General features: G+C 40.5%; 1 protein-coding gene across 2 annotated transcripts in view; it reads left to right on the top strand.

Moving 5' to 3' along the window:
- Positions 1 to 13,156, top strand: part of ANKUB1 (ankyrin repeat and ubiquitin domain containing 1) — a 31,323-nt gene extending 18,167 nt beyond the window's left edge. The window contains exons 4-6 of one of the 2 annotated variants that reach the window (XM_030822708.1): positions 3,764 to 3,878; positions 6,357 to 7,295; positions 12,982 to 13,156. In XM_030822708.1, coding sequence (XP_030678568.1) covers positions 3,764 to 3,878; positions 6,357 to 7,295; positions 12,982 to 13,066 — 1,139 coding nt within the window. In that variant the 3' untranslated portion in view covers positions 13,067 to 13,156. The remainder of the gene's footprint in view (positions 1 to 3,763; positions 3,879 to 6,356; positions 7,296 to 12,981) is intronic. The other variant, XM_030822707.1, reaches the window with a different exon arrangement.
- Positions 13,157 to 18,109: the final 4,953 nt, after the last annotated feature.

Below are 18,109 nucleotides of genomic sequence, written 5' to 3'. Positions count from 1 at the left end.
CAAATAAGTCTTTCTGGTGGAAGTCCTGGAATAGGCAGTTCAGTCTGCAGCTGTCAGTTGGTAAGGCCAAGGAAGGCAGAGGGTGACCCTCAGGGAGATCCATCAGGGACCTGGTGAGTGAACCATAGCACCAAGGTGGTGAATGAATGAATGAATGAATAACAAAAGAGGCAGGAAACTAGATAAGCTGATGTTGACATCAGAGGCTCTGACAACATGTGACAGAAATCTAACCCCAGAGATTAGGATTTAGAGTAGGAAATTCAGAAATGAAACCTTAGTCTTAAACCCAAAAAGTAGGGTAGAATATTGGGATTCACAATATAGGGCACAAAGTGGGGACTTGCTCAGGAGGAACAGAAGTGACTAGAACATCTGACCAGGATGAACAGGAACACTGACTTCCTACCAACCCTCTGAGTTACTGGCCTACATCTTTTTCAGTTTTTGTAGAGATGGAGTCTCACTGTGTTGCTCAGGCTGGTAAACTCCTGGCCTCAAGCAATCCTCCCACCCAAAGTGCTGGGAATACAGGTGTGAGCCACTGCACTGGGCCCCTGGCCTAAATCTTAATAAATTTCCTCCTACAGGAATTAAGGTTGTTCTCTGGACCTGGGGCTGGCTGGTCCTTCAAATGGAGACTGTGTAGCCTCGGCTGTGGAGGACTAAGGAGGCTGGGGTATGGGGCCAGGCTAAAGCTTTCTACTGCTCATTTGGGAGTGATTTTCACAATAAACTAAAAACATAGATCATTTCAGCAGCAGATAAAATAAATGCACTTGGAGCAGCGTTTAAAGTCCTTTGTTTCCAGTGCATGAGAATTAAACATTTTATGAGAAAGTTTAAGTACAGCAAGAAGCTTTAGAGAAAATTAATCTATTGTAGCAAGTATGGTCCCTATTTTGGAAAATGTTTATCAAGGTATTTCTACAGAATAGCTGCAGGACCACTACTTTATGTCTACAGAATAATTCCAGAATTCTCCAGCAAGGAGAGTAAACTCTCCTAGCTGAGGCCTGAGTTATGAGGATTGAGGCAGGTGAGGAGGATGAGGGTAGTAACGCAGGTCAGGCCTGTGAGTAAACAAGTATGTAAATAGGAATCAACTCACAAAGAATAGCAAGTCCAAGGTCAAGAAATCCAAATCAGAGTAAGGAGTAACAGAGGAAGAGCCCTATTTCAAGATTACAGGTTATAACATAGAATGTCCAGTAAGGGAGGGACTGGCAGGGAGATATCCTTTGTCGTGTGTGTGTGTAGAGAGGAGGCAAGAAGGAAAAGAGAGGGGAAGCAGAAAGGAAAGAAAGAGAAAGGCAACTGAAAGGGGGAGACTCTCTAGGAATTAGAAAGAATCCTAAAGACACATTAAAGGGAATTCTGGAAATTCCCAGCTGGCTGAGAAGCCTCAGGCAATTCATCTATCTCTGAACCTCAGCTCCCTAGTCTATAAAGGGGGCTGCTGAGTGGGCTGGTCTTTTAAGATCTATCTTCACCATTCTGTGATTCTAAGGTTACTGGTGTTCTGAAATCTCAGCCAACAAAGATAAGCACAGTTTAGACACCACCAAGGCCAGAAACAGCCTGGTGTGCACAGGGAAGTACAGGCCAGCCTGCTCGGTTAGGAGGGCAGAGCATGGCCAGAAGAAGTTTGGGAGTCCAGCAGAACTTCATTCAACAAATACTTACTGAGTGTCCACCATAAGCCGGGGACCACTGTGGAAAGCAGGCACAGTGGCAGTGTCCCCACCCTCCTGAAGCTTGGATCTCAGTGGAGGAGGCAAACACCATCAAGCAAACAGAAAAATATCTCATTTTAAGCAGAGGTTAAGAGCTACGAAGTAAAAGAAGGCAGGATAATGGAATAAAGAATGATGCAGTAAACTGATGGGAGGCTATTTAGATAGCTGGTCAGAAAAGAAGATGACACTGAGCAGAGACCTGAATAAAGAAGGGAAGGCTGCTGGGAGCTTCTCAAAGTAGATTTAGGTGAAAGATTATCTAGGCCTGAAATAGGGCAGGACTGGTTGAGATGGAGGCAAGGAAACAGAGTTCTTCAATATTAATCAGGTAAACTTGTCAGGCCTAAGCAACCGTTTAGATGTAGGACATGAAAAAATGAGAAGGATGCCAGGCGCAGTGGCTCACACCTGTAATCTCAGCATTATGGGAGGCCAAGGCGGATGGATCATTTGAAGTTAGGAGTTCGAGACTAGCCTGACCAACATGGTGAAACCCCTTCTCTACTAAACATACAAAAAAATTTAGCTGAGCATGGTGGCCTGTAATCCCAGCTACTTGAGAGGGTGAGGCAGGAGAATCGCTTGAGCCTGGGAGGCAGAGAGGTTGCAGCGAGCCAAGATTGTGCCACTGCACTCCAGCCTGGGCGACAGAGCAAGATTCCGTCTCAAAAAAAAAAAGGAAGGATGAAGAAAAACTCTCTAATATATGGCTTAGGTAGCAAAATAGATGTACCACTCACTGAGAAAAAAAATGCAGGAGAAAAAGCAGGTTGGGTGAAAGATAATGAGTGGTCTTTTACAATGATGGGGTTGTAGTGCAATCCCTCCGTTGGTAATATTGCCAGCAGGGGGAGTCTGGAGCTGGAGCAGAGGCTGGGCTGGAGATTGGGACTTGGGAATGAGTGACACCTGGGTGGTCAATGAAGCCATCATCGCCACTAATATTGACAATCAGCCATCAAGTATTTAGTGAGCACCTACCAAGTGTCAGGCTATACGACTAGTCCTGAAGGAATTTTCTTCTTAATGGGAGCATGAAAAAAAAATCTTTAAGCAAGTAAAATGATTTCAAGTACTGATGACAGGGGCAATAAAGAAGTTAAAATAAAGTCATGGGATACAAAGTAATGAAGGTGAGGAGGTAGTGATGGCAGAGATTGCTTTAGCTATGGTTGAAGTGAAAACTGAATAAAAAGGACACAGTCCTGTGAAAATCTGATGAAGATCCTTTCAATCAAAAAATTGTAAGTCATTAGGTCCTGAGATGGGAGTAGACTTGGTGTGAGGACAGGTAAAAGGTCAAGGTGGCCATAATAAATGAATGAGGCAGAGTGAAGAGAGGTAAGTGAGCTAGGTTGGGTCATATAGGGAGAAGGCTGGGTTTAATCCCCAGGGGAACCTGCGTAAATTGAGAAGAGCGGAAGGCTGAGGAAAGATCCCTGGAAAACACCAGCCTGAAGGATAAAGGGAATGTGGTATCACAGAAAGGGTAGACTTTGTAGGAGCAAGTGATAAGTTCTCCAGCAGCAGTGAATTACTTTAATGTTTGTAACAGAGAACAGCTCCTGTTTCATAAAGGATAGAACAAGCAAATTAGCTGATGAGCATCATTCCACTCCCTCACAGCCCACTCATAAGCTAAAGGCCCCAGAAGACCGTTTGTCCTGCCACAGGTTCCTTAGTTTCCTCTTCCAATATAATGGCTTCAGTTTACATGCTAATATATACAGCAGCATTGAATCAGTCTCCGCAAGACTGTTTTAAGATAGCTGCAAAAAAATATTTCAGTGCTATATGCCATCATTGAGCAGATGAGAAAATGGTAATACACAGATGCCAAACAGCTTTTCCAAGCCAATAATGGCCTATGCTAAAAATAGCATCCCTGTCTCCTTGTTCCAAGGTTATTTTTCATTTTGTATCTAGCTAAGCCTCTGTTTGGGGAAAGCTATCATTAGAAGTTTTATGGATTGTCAAACCACACTGCTGGACTGGAACCATAAACCACCTCTCTTGATCCACAGGCACAACACTTCGCTTGGACGTCTGGGATGGATGGAAGGAATTTCTGCTGGGTTGTCTCCTTGGACAAAAACTTAAAGTCCAACGCTACTTATCAAAAGAAGGACCAGTACTCAAGTATGAGAAATGAGTGTTAAATTAACTTAGCAAGTGCTGTGATTTTTACTAAACTTCCATCATAACTTGAGCCTGCAATTCACTCACTCTACAGCTGGGGTGCTGCTCTATGCCAGTTCCACTTAGTATGTCTCAACTAAATATTATTATTGACATATTTGTTGGAACAAAACAGCAGGGATGCCATCAGGACTGATAGTCTTGCAATTCAGGTAGACTTTCCTCAGGAAATACTAACTACAATTAACCGTTGAACAATGCAGGGGTTAGGGATGCCAACTCCCCATACAGTTGAAAATTCCCATATAACTTTTGACTTCTCCAAAACTTAGCTACTAATAGCCTACCATTGACCGGAAGCCTTACTGATAACACAGTCAATTAACACATTGTGTATATGTATTATATACCATATTCTTACAATAAAGTAAGCTACAGAAAATATTAAGAAAATCATAAGGAAAAGAAAATATATTTCCTAGTCATTAAGTGGATGTGGATCATTATAAAGGTCTTCAATCTTCAGGTTGAATAAGGCTGAGGGGGAGAAAGAGGAGAAGGGGTTTGTCTTGCTGTCTCAGGTGTGGCAGAGGGGGAAGAAAATCCCCAAACTGAACCCCGACAATTCAGACTCATGTTGTTCAAAGGTCATTAAATGATGATTAAATGGGTGACTTCGATTTGGTTTAGATATGAGACTTTCAGCAACATTTTTAAAGGCTATCAGAATAAATACAGACAGTCCACAACTTATGATGGTTCAACTTAGATTTTTCAACTTACAGTGGTTTAAAATTGATATTAATTCAGTAGAAACCAAACTTTCAGTGCCCATACAACCATTCTTTTTCATTTTCAGTACAGCATTCAATAAATTGTAGGAGATATTCAACAGTATATTATAAAATAGGCTTTGCGTTAGATGAGTTTGCCCAACTGTATGCTAATTAAGGTAGGCTAGACTAAGATTTGATGTTCAGTAGATTAGGTGTATTAAATGCATTTTAGACTTATGATAATTTCAGCGTAAGACGGTTTTTATCAGGACGTAACCCTATCATAAGTCAAAGGACATCTGTATCTTGCCACTTTCACATTCAGTTATTCTTTAAGAAAACACTTGTTAATTGGCTGAAAACATTGGCCACATTTTCCTAAGCTCACATGTAATTTTTCAAACTGCATTTATTACCAGCATTCACACTTTTGCCATACATAAAGTGTAACAGGTATAGCTGGGGCAGGAGGAGGGTAGGTTCAGAGAGGTAGGTGGTCATTTTAATGTGTTAATACAGCCATCAGCTTCTCAAATACATAAATTGCACTAATCTATAGGTTTAATAGTATTTTAGAAAAGTGCCCCCTCGTGGGTGATTTAATCATGTTTTGCAGAAGCCAACACACCAGGAGGTCTAAGGCTCTGTGAAGTGATGGATTAGAAGAGCAGCTTTTACAATTTTATAAAATATTCTAATACTTTACACTAATTTCTATTGTGGGGTAGTGATATTTCTTTTTCCATGTTCTGCATCCAAAGAAATAGCTGTGTTGCTTTGTTACTTTTAATAGTGTATATTTATTTAATACTTTATGGCAGACACTGTGTTATATTTATTACCTCATTTTATGCTTGTAACAATTTGATGAGGCGGACACTTTTTAATCTTATTTTACAGATGAGGAAACTAAGATTGGAAAACCTGCCCCATGTTGGCTGGGCGCAGTTGCAGGGATCTTTCCTCACACCTGTAATCCCATTACTTTGGGGGGCCAAGGTGGGCAGATCACTTGAGGTCAGGAGTTCGACACCAGCCTGGCCAACATAGCGAAACTCCTGTTTCTACAAAAAATACAAAAATTAGCCAGGTGTGGTGGCTCGCACCTATAATCCTGACTACTGAGGAGGCTGAGGCAGGAGAATCGCTTCAACTCGGGAGGCGGAGGTTGCAGTGAGCCAAGATTGCATCATTGCACTCCAGCCTGAGCAACAGAGCAAGACACTGTCCGGGGGGCGGTGGGGGGATGGAGGAAGAAAACCTGCCCCATGTCACACAAATAGCAAGAGCAGAACTGGGTATTGAATTGTAACAATTTAACTCTAGTGTTCATGTGCTTGACCATCTATACTTGACTTCATCTTTAAACAAAATCTAAGAGCTCAGAGAACGTACATGGTCAGACTTAAAAGCTCCTTTTATTTCCCCATGCATGATATTTTTCCTGAGGATTTAATTTTTATAAGAAAGATGACCACTTCAAGGAAACTATTTACACGTGCATAGTAGGATAATGTGTATAAGCAGGACTTGTGCAGTTTAACCTGTATGTCACTATATGCCTTTTCTAAAAACATTTTAAGGTAAAAGTTAAGAAGAAATAAACATTCAACTAGACTATTTCACGAGCATTTAGTGTAACTACACTTGTCTGTTTGCTGATTTTCTAAACACCCCCTCCCCACTTGTTTCACTCATTTAGGTATCAGAAAAGGGTAGCCCTGTACATTGCTGCTTTTTGTGGGTACATTGAACTCACTGAATGGGCCCTGAAGCAGGGTGTGCAGCCCCACGAGGCGGTCGGTGTCCACCCCTATCGAGCATGGTGCCATGAAGCCCTTCATGCAGATGTCTCTAAATGCCCCATTCATGCAGCCGCAGAAGCAGGCCAACTGTTGATTCTGAAGGCCTTTGTCAACTGCAGTGTGCTGTGCCTGGAATGCAAAAATGCAGCAGGACAAACTCCCCTGACCATTGTGTTCAAACACAAGCATAAAGACTGTGTATTATATTTGCTCAGTAAAATGTGGTCCACAGTTTCTTTTCCAAAAATTTCAGTCCCAATGAGGATTTATATTAAAATAAAACAATGGATCCTCAGAGCTCAGAGTCACAGTCTTCATAAAAGCCAGTTTTGTGGAGCAAGGGTCTTTGGGGCAAAAGTTGGAGACATTGTGATGGTGGATGGTTTCACCAAACCAAAAATGACCTCCAAGAGCTGGCAGAAGTATGGGAACGGCGACTCACAAAGCATCGTGCTCAAGCTACCATCTCTCAGCAAACAAACTGCAAGCAGCAAACCTGTCAATCCTTTGCCAATTTCACAGCCGGACACAAGAGAACAAGCCTTCAAATTTCATCCACTGGTGAATGCAAGTACATTCTCTGAATTGCAAAAACATCAACAACAAAATCAGAAAAAAATTACTGCCACAGCTAGGAAAAAAGAAAAGCTCATAAAAAACACATATCTTCCCCAAGTCCCCCTCCCTCCAGTTTCAAGAGTGGGATATTCACATCCATCGTTTTTCTATGCAACACCCAGTGCTGACTTTTTACTGAAGTCCTCCTTCTCATCTTTCTCAGAGCACAGTGGGAAGACTCTAAGGGAGAATGCAATCTACTGCTTAGCTGTGGCAAGGTAATGTTCTCCCCTTAAACACACAAAGGGCAAACCTTTTATAAGGCAGGTCCAGGATAAGGAATGGTCCATAATGCCCTACTATGCCACTGAAAGTAATACAAGTTGTTCCAATGCGTCTATACACAGCTTCAAGGACCTCATCTTAGCCTCATGACTAGGACAAAATGAACTAATATTATTGGCCAATCCAATCTGTGCAGTACTTTACTCCTCAAACTTTCAGGAGGGAAAGAAACACAGTAGAAAGAGTTGTATCAATTCTCAAGGTCCCTTACTGCTGCTGCTGCTTTTCTTTTTTCTTTTTGTTTGAGACAGGGTCTCGTTCTGCTGCCCAGGCTGGAGTGCAGTGGTGCTATCACAGCTCACTGCATCCTTGAATTCCTAGGCTCAAGCAATTCTCCCATCTCAGCCTTCCAAGTAGCTGGGACAACAGGCACATGCCACTATACCTGGTTGATTTTTTTTTTTTTTCTGTAGAGACGGGGACTCACCATGTTCCCCAGGTTGGTCTCAAACTCCCAGGCTCAAGCGATCCTCCCACCTTGGCCTCCCAAAGCGCTGGGATTACAGGCATGAACCACTGTGCCTAGCCCGCTAATGCTTCTTCTTTTTCCTCCTCTTCCACTTCTTTCTCTTCCTCTTCTTCCTCTAAAGCTAATAAAAAATTAATTGTAATTAGAGGGGAAAGAGAGAAAACTGAAATATGGGAGGGGGACATCAAAAGTGTCATAGAAAACTAGATGGTAATGAAAATGGGAGGAAAGAAAGGAACACATTAATGACAAATTGAATGATTAAAGACTTGAATTGACTTACTAGGCAAGATACACAGGTGGGGTGAGATCTGTATTGGACGGGGTGCTAGAATTGACATTAATATTTACAGTGAGTTAAAAGGTAATCTGTAGCACATCTAAAGAGATAAGAAAGTGTATCAGAATTAGATGTTTCAGGTACACAATTCTCTGATTAGAGCTCAGATCCCATCCATTACTTATGAGGTATTATTTGATGCAAATATTACAGTTAGAAATACAGATTTATGAGTGACTTTTCCCCTTACTCAATATAATGAGAAGGAAACAAAAAACAAGGCTAGATTGTTTTACTTGCTTTTCTGTACTGGTCTTTAGCTCAGCTCAACTTTATTTCAGTTAGGTTGTTGCCACCTCGTGGTGAGAGTAATTTGGGCTGTAAAACGCAAAATTCAATATCCAACAGAGTGAGGTTGACAATAGAAGAAGACACTTAATAGCTTAATAGCCTCAATCTTTGTAATTTGTGAGATATCTCTGACTAGAATGTATAAAAAGAGATCACCAAAAATTCTAGAAATGTACTAGGAAAATTATTAATTGAAAAAACTACATAGTCCGTCTTAAAATAAGGTTGTAAACAAGAAAGGAAATACTGATTTGTTTTATCAATAGATACATGCTAAAAATGAGTTTATTTTTCAAACATTCAGTAAGTGTTTACTATAGCCCAGTGCTGTGCCCAGCAGAATGGAAATGTGCATGAAAAAGCATCTGTTTTTAAGGGGTGTGTGTGTGTGTGTGTGTGTGTGTGTGTGTTTTAGATGAGAAAAGCTGACGGTGTCTGTTGTTATATACAGTGCTTTCTTGGGAAGGAAATGAGTTATGAAATATATAGTAAAATCCATAAGGACCACTAATATCACATATATGGCTTGTTGAATTTTTATGTTTTCATACAAGCGCTACTCAGATCAGATGCAAACTATTTCCAGCACCCCCAAAACTTTCCTTCATGCCCCTTGCCAGTCATGATCCTTCCCGGATGTAACTATTATTCTCATCTCTATCACCGAAGATTACTTTAGCCTGTTCTTGAACTTCATATAAAGGGCACATATGGCATATACCTTTTATATTTTGCTTTTTTTGTTCAACACATTGCCTATAAGATTCATCAATGTTTTTGCACGTATTGATTGTTCTTATTTCTATGTAGTATTCCATTTGTATGCAGTATTCCATATCCTAATTTATTTATCTATTTTCCTATTGATAGGCATTTAAATTGTTTCTAATTTAGGGGTTACTTTGAATGAAAATGCATGATTATTCTTGCATATGAGGTTTGGTGGACATCTGCGTTCACTTCTCTTGACTCTGTACCAAGGAATAGAATTGCTGGGTCATGGGATAAATTTATGTTCAGCTTTAGTAAACATTTCAAAACACTTTTTAAAAGAGACTACCAGTGTGCTTTTTTTTTTTTGTAGCTACATTTCATAAGGATTGGAATTATTAATGAGTGGCAATTTCAAGGTCAAGAAAGAAATTTCTAGGGAAAATATTCTGTTAAATAAAGTGTTATTCTGTGAAGGAAAGAGAGGAAAGAAGGAAAGAAAAGAAGGAAGGAAGGAAAGAGAGAGAGGAAGAAAGAAGGAAGGAAGGAAGGAAGGAAAGAAAAAAAGAAAGAAAGAAAGAGAGAGAGAGAAAGAAAAGAAAGAAAGAGGAAGGAAAGAGAGGAAGGGAGGAAGGGAGGAAAGGAGGGAGAGAGGGAGGAAGGAAGGAAGGAAGGAAGGAAGGAAGGAAGGAAGGAAGGAAGGGAGGGAAGGAAGGGAAAGGCAGAAGGGGAAGGAAGGAAGGAAGAAAGGAAGGAAAGAAGGAAGGGAGAGAGGGAGGGAGGGAAAGAAGGAAGGGGAAGGAAGGAAGGAAGAAAGGAAGGAAGGAAGGGAGAGAGGGAGGGAGGGAGGGAAGGAAGGAAGGGAAAGGAAGGAAGGGATTAGTGCAGAAGAGAGACCCATAGTGGGAGTGGTGGTCAGTCTGACTGCACATTTACTCTGGCAGTGTTACTCCTAGCAAATCCTCTTTCCATTTCTCTTTTCCCAATATTTTTCTCTTTCCTGTATTCACACCCTCCACTTCCCATCCATTTCTGCCCCCTTTCCACTGAATCTTTCCCAGGATCTGTTCCACTTTCCTTTGTTGGTGGGCTGTGGAAAGGAAGGAGAGATCTACAATCTCATGCCCCTGCAGTCTTCTTGATCGAGTTCAAGTTCCTCATAGAAGTCACAAAAGCACTTACATCTACCTGAAGTAGACAGTCAAGGCAGGCAGTCAGGTGGCCTGAGCACCCCTCTAAATGACCAGTGCAGCTCTTGTTCCACAAAGACACAAACATGAGGAATGGATGGACACTATCTTGATGGCTACATGCACCATCACCAAGCTAGTGTCATAGCCAGGAAATGCGGAAGAACCTAACGTAATCCTTCATGATGCTGACCCAGGAATCAGGTGGGTAAAGTGACCAGCAGATGTTCCTGTTTTACAGAAAAGGGAGTCTCCCAAAGCAGACAAGTCATCTGGCATCATGTGAAAGTACTTGTTGGACCACATGTCATTCAGGAACTCCTACCTTTAGATTCATAAAACTAAACCTCTCAGGGTTGACTCCAAGATGGCATTATGCAGTTAGCACAGATCAAGCACTAATGTGGGTTTGGGTTGGTGAGTAAATGTGGCTGGTGTAGACAGTCACTGAGGCCAGAAGGTCACATAGAGTCTCATTCCTCAGCCTAGAAGTCAGTATAGGCTTTACACAGGTCAAAGAATATCTGTAAGTGTCTAGAAAATAGCCTTCCTTATTGCTTATTGTCCAATTCCAGAGAGGTTTATGTGACCTGGGAGTCCAGTTAAGTAAAGATTCAAATGTAAGGGATTGATCCAGAAGGCTGAGAGTTTGAGTGGACTGAGAATAGATGATAATCTCCAACGTTATGAGCTTTGATGGGCTCTTGTACTCTGGATACAAGTACAGCTCTTTGTTTTTATTCTTTATTTAAAAAGGCATATCTTGTATGTTTTAACCACCTTTTGTATCTCCAGCACATAGAATAGTGCTCGCCATAGAGTAAGTGCTCAATACGCATCTTTTTCTTAAGGTGAACGGTTTTCGAATGAATGCAAAAAAGCCAGGTTTCAAATGCCAGGGAGAGAATCAGGATAGGCTCTGAGCCTAGGAAGAGCAAGGATATGCATCAGAACAGGAGAGGACTTCAAATTAAGACTGGTGGGATATGGGGAAAGGCTGAAAGTGCCTGAATGATTTCTTTAAGACTTAACACCTAATTTTATGGGCTGCATGGATGGGTTAACTCAGTTTAGAGGGCACAGAAAGACACAGCCATTGAGGTAAAGCAATAAGTTAATCTAAAACAAAGAAGTTGAATCAGGCAGACATGGACCTGGTTCAAATGTTGGAAACACTATGGTACTTTTATACAGGGTTACTCCTAACAGATTGAGTGAAAGCCTTTTAAAAATACCAGACTTTGCCAGACAACATGGGCAGAGGTGAGGTAAAGGATCCAGGCAGAGCTAGTAACATGGTCAAAGGCACTGTTTTGTGAAAGAGCAAGCAAGAAATTGAATTTTCAGGAAAGTACATGGATTTGCAAAAGGCATCCTAGGCAATAAGGAAGAACTGGCTGGAGATAAGACTGGCAAAGTAGACCACATCTACACTAAGAAGCATCTTGTGTGATCAAGTGAAGAGTTTGCTTCTTGTTCCCCCTTCCATGGGGTAGGAGGTAGGTGGGAAGCTCATAGAAGTTCTTTTTCATGAAGTAAGTTACATAATGAGTTTTTGTTTGTTTTTGAAGACAAATCTGATAGAGATGTATGGAAGACTTGTTGGAAAGATGTGGAAAGACTATAGTAAAGTTAGGAAGCTGCAATAAGAGAAAATAAAGACCTGAACTAGAACAACAGTAGTTAGGGAAAAGAGAAAAGGCCAAATACGAGAGATATTTCTGGGGAATAATCTACAAAATTTGGTCACTGACTGGGTGTGGAAATAGAGAAAGAAGGAATTTAGTTTCGTTTCTAGCTTTGGAGATGGTGAGGATAGTAAAATCGAAGTGTTAGAACAAGGAAACAGAAGTGGGACAAGTTTAGGAAGAAGATAAAAAATATGTTAAATTAGAAGTGTCTATGGGATAAATATTTTTATTTGTTAATTGGAGATATGCCACTTTTAAGAAAGGTCAAGCTTTAGGAGTCATGGATAAAAGAATTGAAACAGTGAGTGAATGAGGACTCCTAGGATGAGGGTGTAGAAAGAGAGGAGGACCAAAGATAGAATCTTGGAGGACCCCAACATTTAAGGGGATGTAAAACACCTCTGTATTAAATTACATTTGCATCCTACAAAGAGTAATCATATTCAAATTTGCAAGTCTTTATTAGTATATAGCCAGAGAATAACTATCATAAAACATTAAGTTCCTTTGCATTTTAGTTAAAGACTGTCAAAATACCTAATATCTTTTCAATTAAAAAATCCTCATGTGTGTTTGTAGGGGTAGAAAGTGGAGAAAAGAGAAGAGGCCAGGGAATATGTGATGTATGGGAATATCTAGAGAGGAGAGAGAAAAAGTTTCAACCCAGAGAATTCTACATGATATTGAGTGGCTTTCTGTTTCTAGTTGTGGATTCTAAGTTTTTAGTATTGCCTTGAGAAAATATCATTCCCACTGCATCACAGGGAACTTGTTTTAGAAAGATTACTGTTTCTATTTCACATCTACCTATGTGACAAGACAAACTAGCCCTAGCTACAAAATCAACCTGAAGATTTCCATCCTTTTTCAGCTATGTATGCAGACAAGATCAGACCTCCTTATAAATTGTATCTCGTTTTCTTGCAGTGCCTTTAAAGAGAAACGATGGCTTCAGCAGTTAGAAATAGCAAGAGTCCTGGCCAAAAAGAGCATTTCTAACTTCACTACCTGAGGAGGTCTGACAGCATGTGAAAACTCTCTAGAAATTGTGCTTTGAAAAGTCATGACAACTTCAATTTGGACAAAGACATGATCAAACAGAATGTCCAGTTCTAATGTTAACATTTCTAATAACAGTTCTGATGTTATCGTCTCTAGTAACAGTTATAATGCCACATAACTTTTAATAGGTTATTTAACATCATGTTTTCTCGGACTTCATCACGCTAAGTGAAACTTTAGTGCTATTTTTGCATAAAGAATATGAGGAAAATTCAGAAGAAACTGAGAATAGTAGTTGTCCACAGGGTAGAGGAGCTGAGACAATGGAAAACAAGGAAGTGAGAATTTTTACAGTTCCTTTGTTTTTCTTTTTTTTCTAAAAAAAATGTGTTTTGGTTTTTTAAGCCATATGAATGTAGAACATGTTTAAAAATAAATAAAATGTTTCAATTCTACATAAGGAAAGTTCTTAAGAAAGTTAGCAAATACCATCCAGGTCTAAAGCTGATTTCAGACATCTTTTGAACTTCTGCTAAAACATTGCTTCCAATTAATTTTTTAAATTGAGTTAAAATTTACATGCAGTGAATTGCATGAATCTTAAATGTAAGATTCAATGGGTTTGAAAAATATCCCAGTCAAAACATAGAACATTTTTGTTACCCCGGGAAGTTCCTTCAAGCTCCTAAGTCAATCCCAACTTCTTTAGGTAACTGCTATTCTGATTTCTATCTCCGTAGATGAGATTTTCAAATCACTGGTATCATGCAGTTGTTCACTTTTGTGTCTGGGTTATTTTGCTCAACCTAATGTTTTAAGATTCACTTGCATTACTGCACATATCAGTAGTACATTCCTTTTTTCTTTTCTTTTTTTTTTGAGACAGAGTGTTACTCTGTCGTCCAGGCTAGAGTGCAGCGGCACGATCTCAGCTCACTGTAACCTCCGCCTCCCAGGTTTAAGCAATTCTCTGGCCTCAGCCTCCTGAGTAGGTGGGATTACAAGCATGTGTCACCACACTCAACTAATTTTTGTATTTTTAGTAGAGACGGGGTTTCGCCATGTTGGCCAGGCTGGTCTCGAACTCCTGACCTCAACTGATCCACCTCCCTCGGCCTCCCAAAGTGCTGGAATTACAGGCATGAGCCACCATGCCCAGCCATACATTCCTTTTTATTACTAAATAGTATTCGATTATATGGATGCACCATAATGCATGGTGTATGGACTGTATGGATGTTTGGGTTGCCTCCAGTTTTGACATATTATGAAAAAAGCTCTATGAACATTATTGTAAAAAGTATTTTTCTGGACATGCTTTCATTTCTTTTGGGTAAGTATCTAGGAGTAGAATTGTTGGATAATAGGGTGAATGTACATTTAACATTATGAGAAACTACCTAAGAGTTCTCCAAATTGGTTTTATGATTTTTAACATTTTGACTAGCAATGTACAAGAGTTCTGGTGGTTTCACACACTTGGTGTCATCAGTGTTTTTTACCTTTAGTCATTCTAGGGGGTTTGAAATGGCCTATCATTGTGTTTTAATTTGCATTTTCCTGATGACTATAATGCTGGATGCCTTTTCATGTGTTTATTGGCCATTTGTGTATCTTTTTTGAAGTATCAATGCAAATTTCTGCCTATTTAAAAAATTGGGTTATCTTTTAATTATTGGTTTATTGGAGTTTTTGTATTTATGATACAAGTTCTTCATCAGATATATATAGATATGGATATATGGTGCATATTTTTCCCAGTCTGTGGGATCACCTTTTCATTTTATTAATAATGTTTTTTGATAAACAAAAATGTTTTAACTTTGATGAAGTAGAAGTTATCATTTTTTTCTTTTATGGTTCATCTTTGTATTTCCTCTGTAAGAACTCCGCCTGGCCTGATGTGGTAGCTTATGCCTGTAATCCCAGCACTTTGGAAGGCTGAGGTGAGTGGATCACTTGAGGTCGGGAGTTTGATACCAGCCTGGCCAACATGATAAAAACCTGTCTTTACTAAAAATACAAAAATTAGCCAGGCATGGCGGCGCATGCCTGTAATCCCAGCTTCTTGGGAGGCTGAGGCAGGAGAACCATTTGGAGCCAGGAGGCAGAGGTTGCAGTGACCCAAGATAGTGCCCCTGTTACACTCCAGCCTGGGCAACGGAGTGAGACTCTTACCTCAAAAAAAAAGAACTCTGCCTACTCAAAAGTAATGAAGATATTCTCTTATATTTTCTTCTAGAAGTTCAATAATTTTAGGCTTTATGTTAGGTTTATAATCTATCTCAAATTTGTGTCAGTGATGTGTGGTAAGGGTTGGGATTAATTTTTGAAAAGACTTTCCTTTTCCTCACTGAATTACCTTAGCATCTCTGCTGAAAATCAATTGGCAATATAGGTACAGATCTATTTCCAGACTTTCTATTTTGTTCCATTGATCTATTTACTTGTCCTTATACTAATACTACACTGTCTTAATTACTATATCTTAATTAGCCTTGAAATCAAGTAATATGTATCCTCCAACTTTGTTATTGTTTTTCAAGTTTGTTTTGGCTATTTTTAGTCCTTTGCATTTCCATATAAAATTTAAAATAAACTTGTCATTCTCTATTTTAAAAGCCTATTGGGTTAGCCCAAGACTTGAGCCAATTCTCATACCTGGACACTCTTGTCCTTCAGTACGTGGATGATTTACTTTTAGCTGCCCATTCAGAAACCTTGTGCCATCAAGTCACCCAAGCACTCTTAAATTTCCTCGCTACCTGTGGCTACAAGGTTTCCAAACCAAAGGCTCAGCTCTGCTCACAGCAGGTTAAATACTTAGGGCTAAAATTTTCCAAAGGCACCAGGGCCCTCAGTGAGGAATGTGTCCAGCCTATACTGGCTTATCCTCATCCCAAAACCCTAAAGCAACCAAGAAGGTTCCTTGGCATAACAGGTTTCTGCCGAATATGGATTCCCAGGTATGGCGAAATAGCCAGACCATTATATACACTAATTAAGGAAACTCAGAAAGCCAATACCCATTTAGTAAGACGGACACCTGAAGCAGAAGTGGCTTTCCAGGCACTAAAGAAGGCCCTAACCCAAGCCCCAATGTTAAGCTTGCCAACGGGGCAAGACTTTTCTTTATATGTCACAGAAAAAACAGGAATAGCTCTAGGAGTCCTTACACAGGTACGAGGGACAAGCTCGCAACCTGTGGCATACCTGAGTAAGGAAATTGATGTAGTGGCAAAGGGTTGGCCTCATTGTTTACAGGTAGTGGTGGCAGTAGCAGTCTTAGTATCTGAAGCAGTTAAAATAATACAGGGAAGAGATCTTACTGTGTGGACATCTCATGATGTGAACAGCATACTCACTGCTAAAGGAGACTTGTGGCTGTCAGACAACTGTTTGCTTAAATATCAGGTTCTATTACTTGAAAGGCCAGTGCTGCAACTGCACACTTGTGCAACTCTTAACCCAGCCACATTTCTTCCAGACAATGAAGAAAAGATAGAATATAACTGTCAACAAGTAATTGCTCAAACCTATGCCGCTCAAGGGGACCTTTTAGAGGTTCCCTTGACAGATCCTGACCTCAACTTGTACACTGATGGAAGTTCCTTTGTAGAAAAAGGACTTCGAAAAGTGGGGTATGCAGTGGTCAGTGATAATGGAATACTTGAAAGTGATCCCCTCACTCCGGGAACTAGTGCTCAGCTGGCAGAACTAATAGCCCTCACTCAGGCACTAGAATTAAGAGAAGAAAAAAGGGTAAATATATATACAGACTCTAAGTATGCTTACCTAGTCCTCCATGCCCATGCAGCAATATGGAGAGAAAGGGAATTCCTAACTTCTGAGGGAACACCTATCAAACATCAGGAAGCCATTAGGAGATTATTATTGGCTGTACAGAAACCTAAAGAGGTGACAGTCTTACACTGCTGGAGTCATCAGAAAGAAAAGGAAAGGGAAACAGAAGGGAACCGCCAAGCGGATATTGAAGCCAAAAGAGCTGCAAGGCAGGACCCTCCATTAAAAATGCTTATAGAAGGACCCCTAGTATGGGGTAATACCCTCCAGGAAACCAAGCCCCAGTACTCAGCAGGAGAAATAGAATGGGGAACCTCAAGAGCACATAGTTCCTCCCCTCAGGATGGCTAGCCACTGAAGAAGGGAAAATACTTTAGCCTGCAGCTAGCCAACAGAAATTACTTAAAACCCTTCACCAAACCTTTCACTTAGGCATTGATAGCACCCATTAGATGGCCAAATCATTATTTATGGGACCAGGCCTTTTCAAAACTATCAAGCAGATAGTCAGGGCCTGTGAAGTGTGCCAAAGAAATAATCCTGTGCACTGCAGTCCACACATTTCAATCCCTGTATCTTTAACCTCCTTGTTAAGTTTGTCTCTTCCAGAATTGAAGCTGTAAAGCTACAAATAGTTCTTCAAATGGAGCCCCAGATGCAGTCCATAACTAAAATCTACCGCAGACCCCTGGACTGGCCTGCTAGCCTGTGCTCCAATGTTAATGACATCAAAGGCACACTTCCCAAGGAAATCTCAACTGCACAACCCCTACTATGCCCCAATTCAGCAGGAAGCAGTTAGAGCGGTCGTTGGCCAAACTCCCCAACAGCACTTGGGTTTTCCTGTTGAGAGGGGTACTAAGAGACAGGACTAGCTGGATTTCCTAGGCTGACTAAGAATCCCTAAGCCTAGCTAGGAAGGTGACCACTTCCACCTTTAAACACGGGGCTTACAACTTAGCTCACACCTGACCAATCAGATAGTAAAGAGAGCTCACTAAAATACTAATTAGGCAAAAACAGGAGGTAAAGAAATAGCCAATCATCTATTGCCTGAGAGCACAGCAAGAGGGACAATGATCAGGATATAAACCCAGGCATTCGAGCTGGCAATGGCTACCCTCTTTGGGTCCCCTCCCTTTGTGTGGGAGCTCCATTTTCACTCTACTAAATCTTGCAATTGCAAAAAAAAAAAAAAAAAAAAAAAAACAACAACAACCCTGTTGGAATTATTCTGATTGGGCACAAC

The sequence above is a fragment of the Nomascus leucogenys genome, chromosome 11, assembly GCF_006542625.1.
Source record: "Nomascus leucogenys isolate Asia chromosome 11, Asia_NLE_v1, whole genome shotgun sequence".
Classification (NCBI taxonomy): Eukaryota; Metazoa; Chordata; class Mammalia; order Primates; family Hylobatidae; genus Nomascus; species Nomascus leucogenys.
The sequence above is the reverse complement of the archived record's forward strand: the minus strand, read 5'-3'. Positions and strand labels throughout refer to the sequence as shown.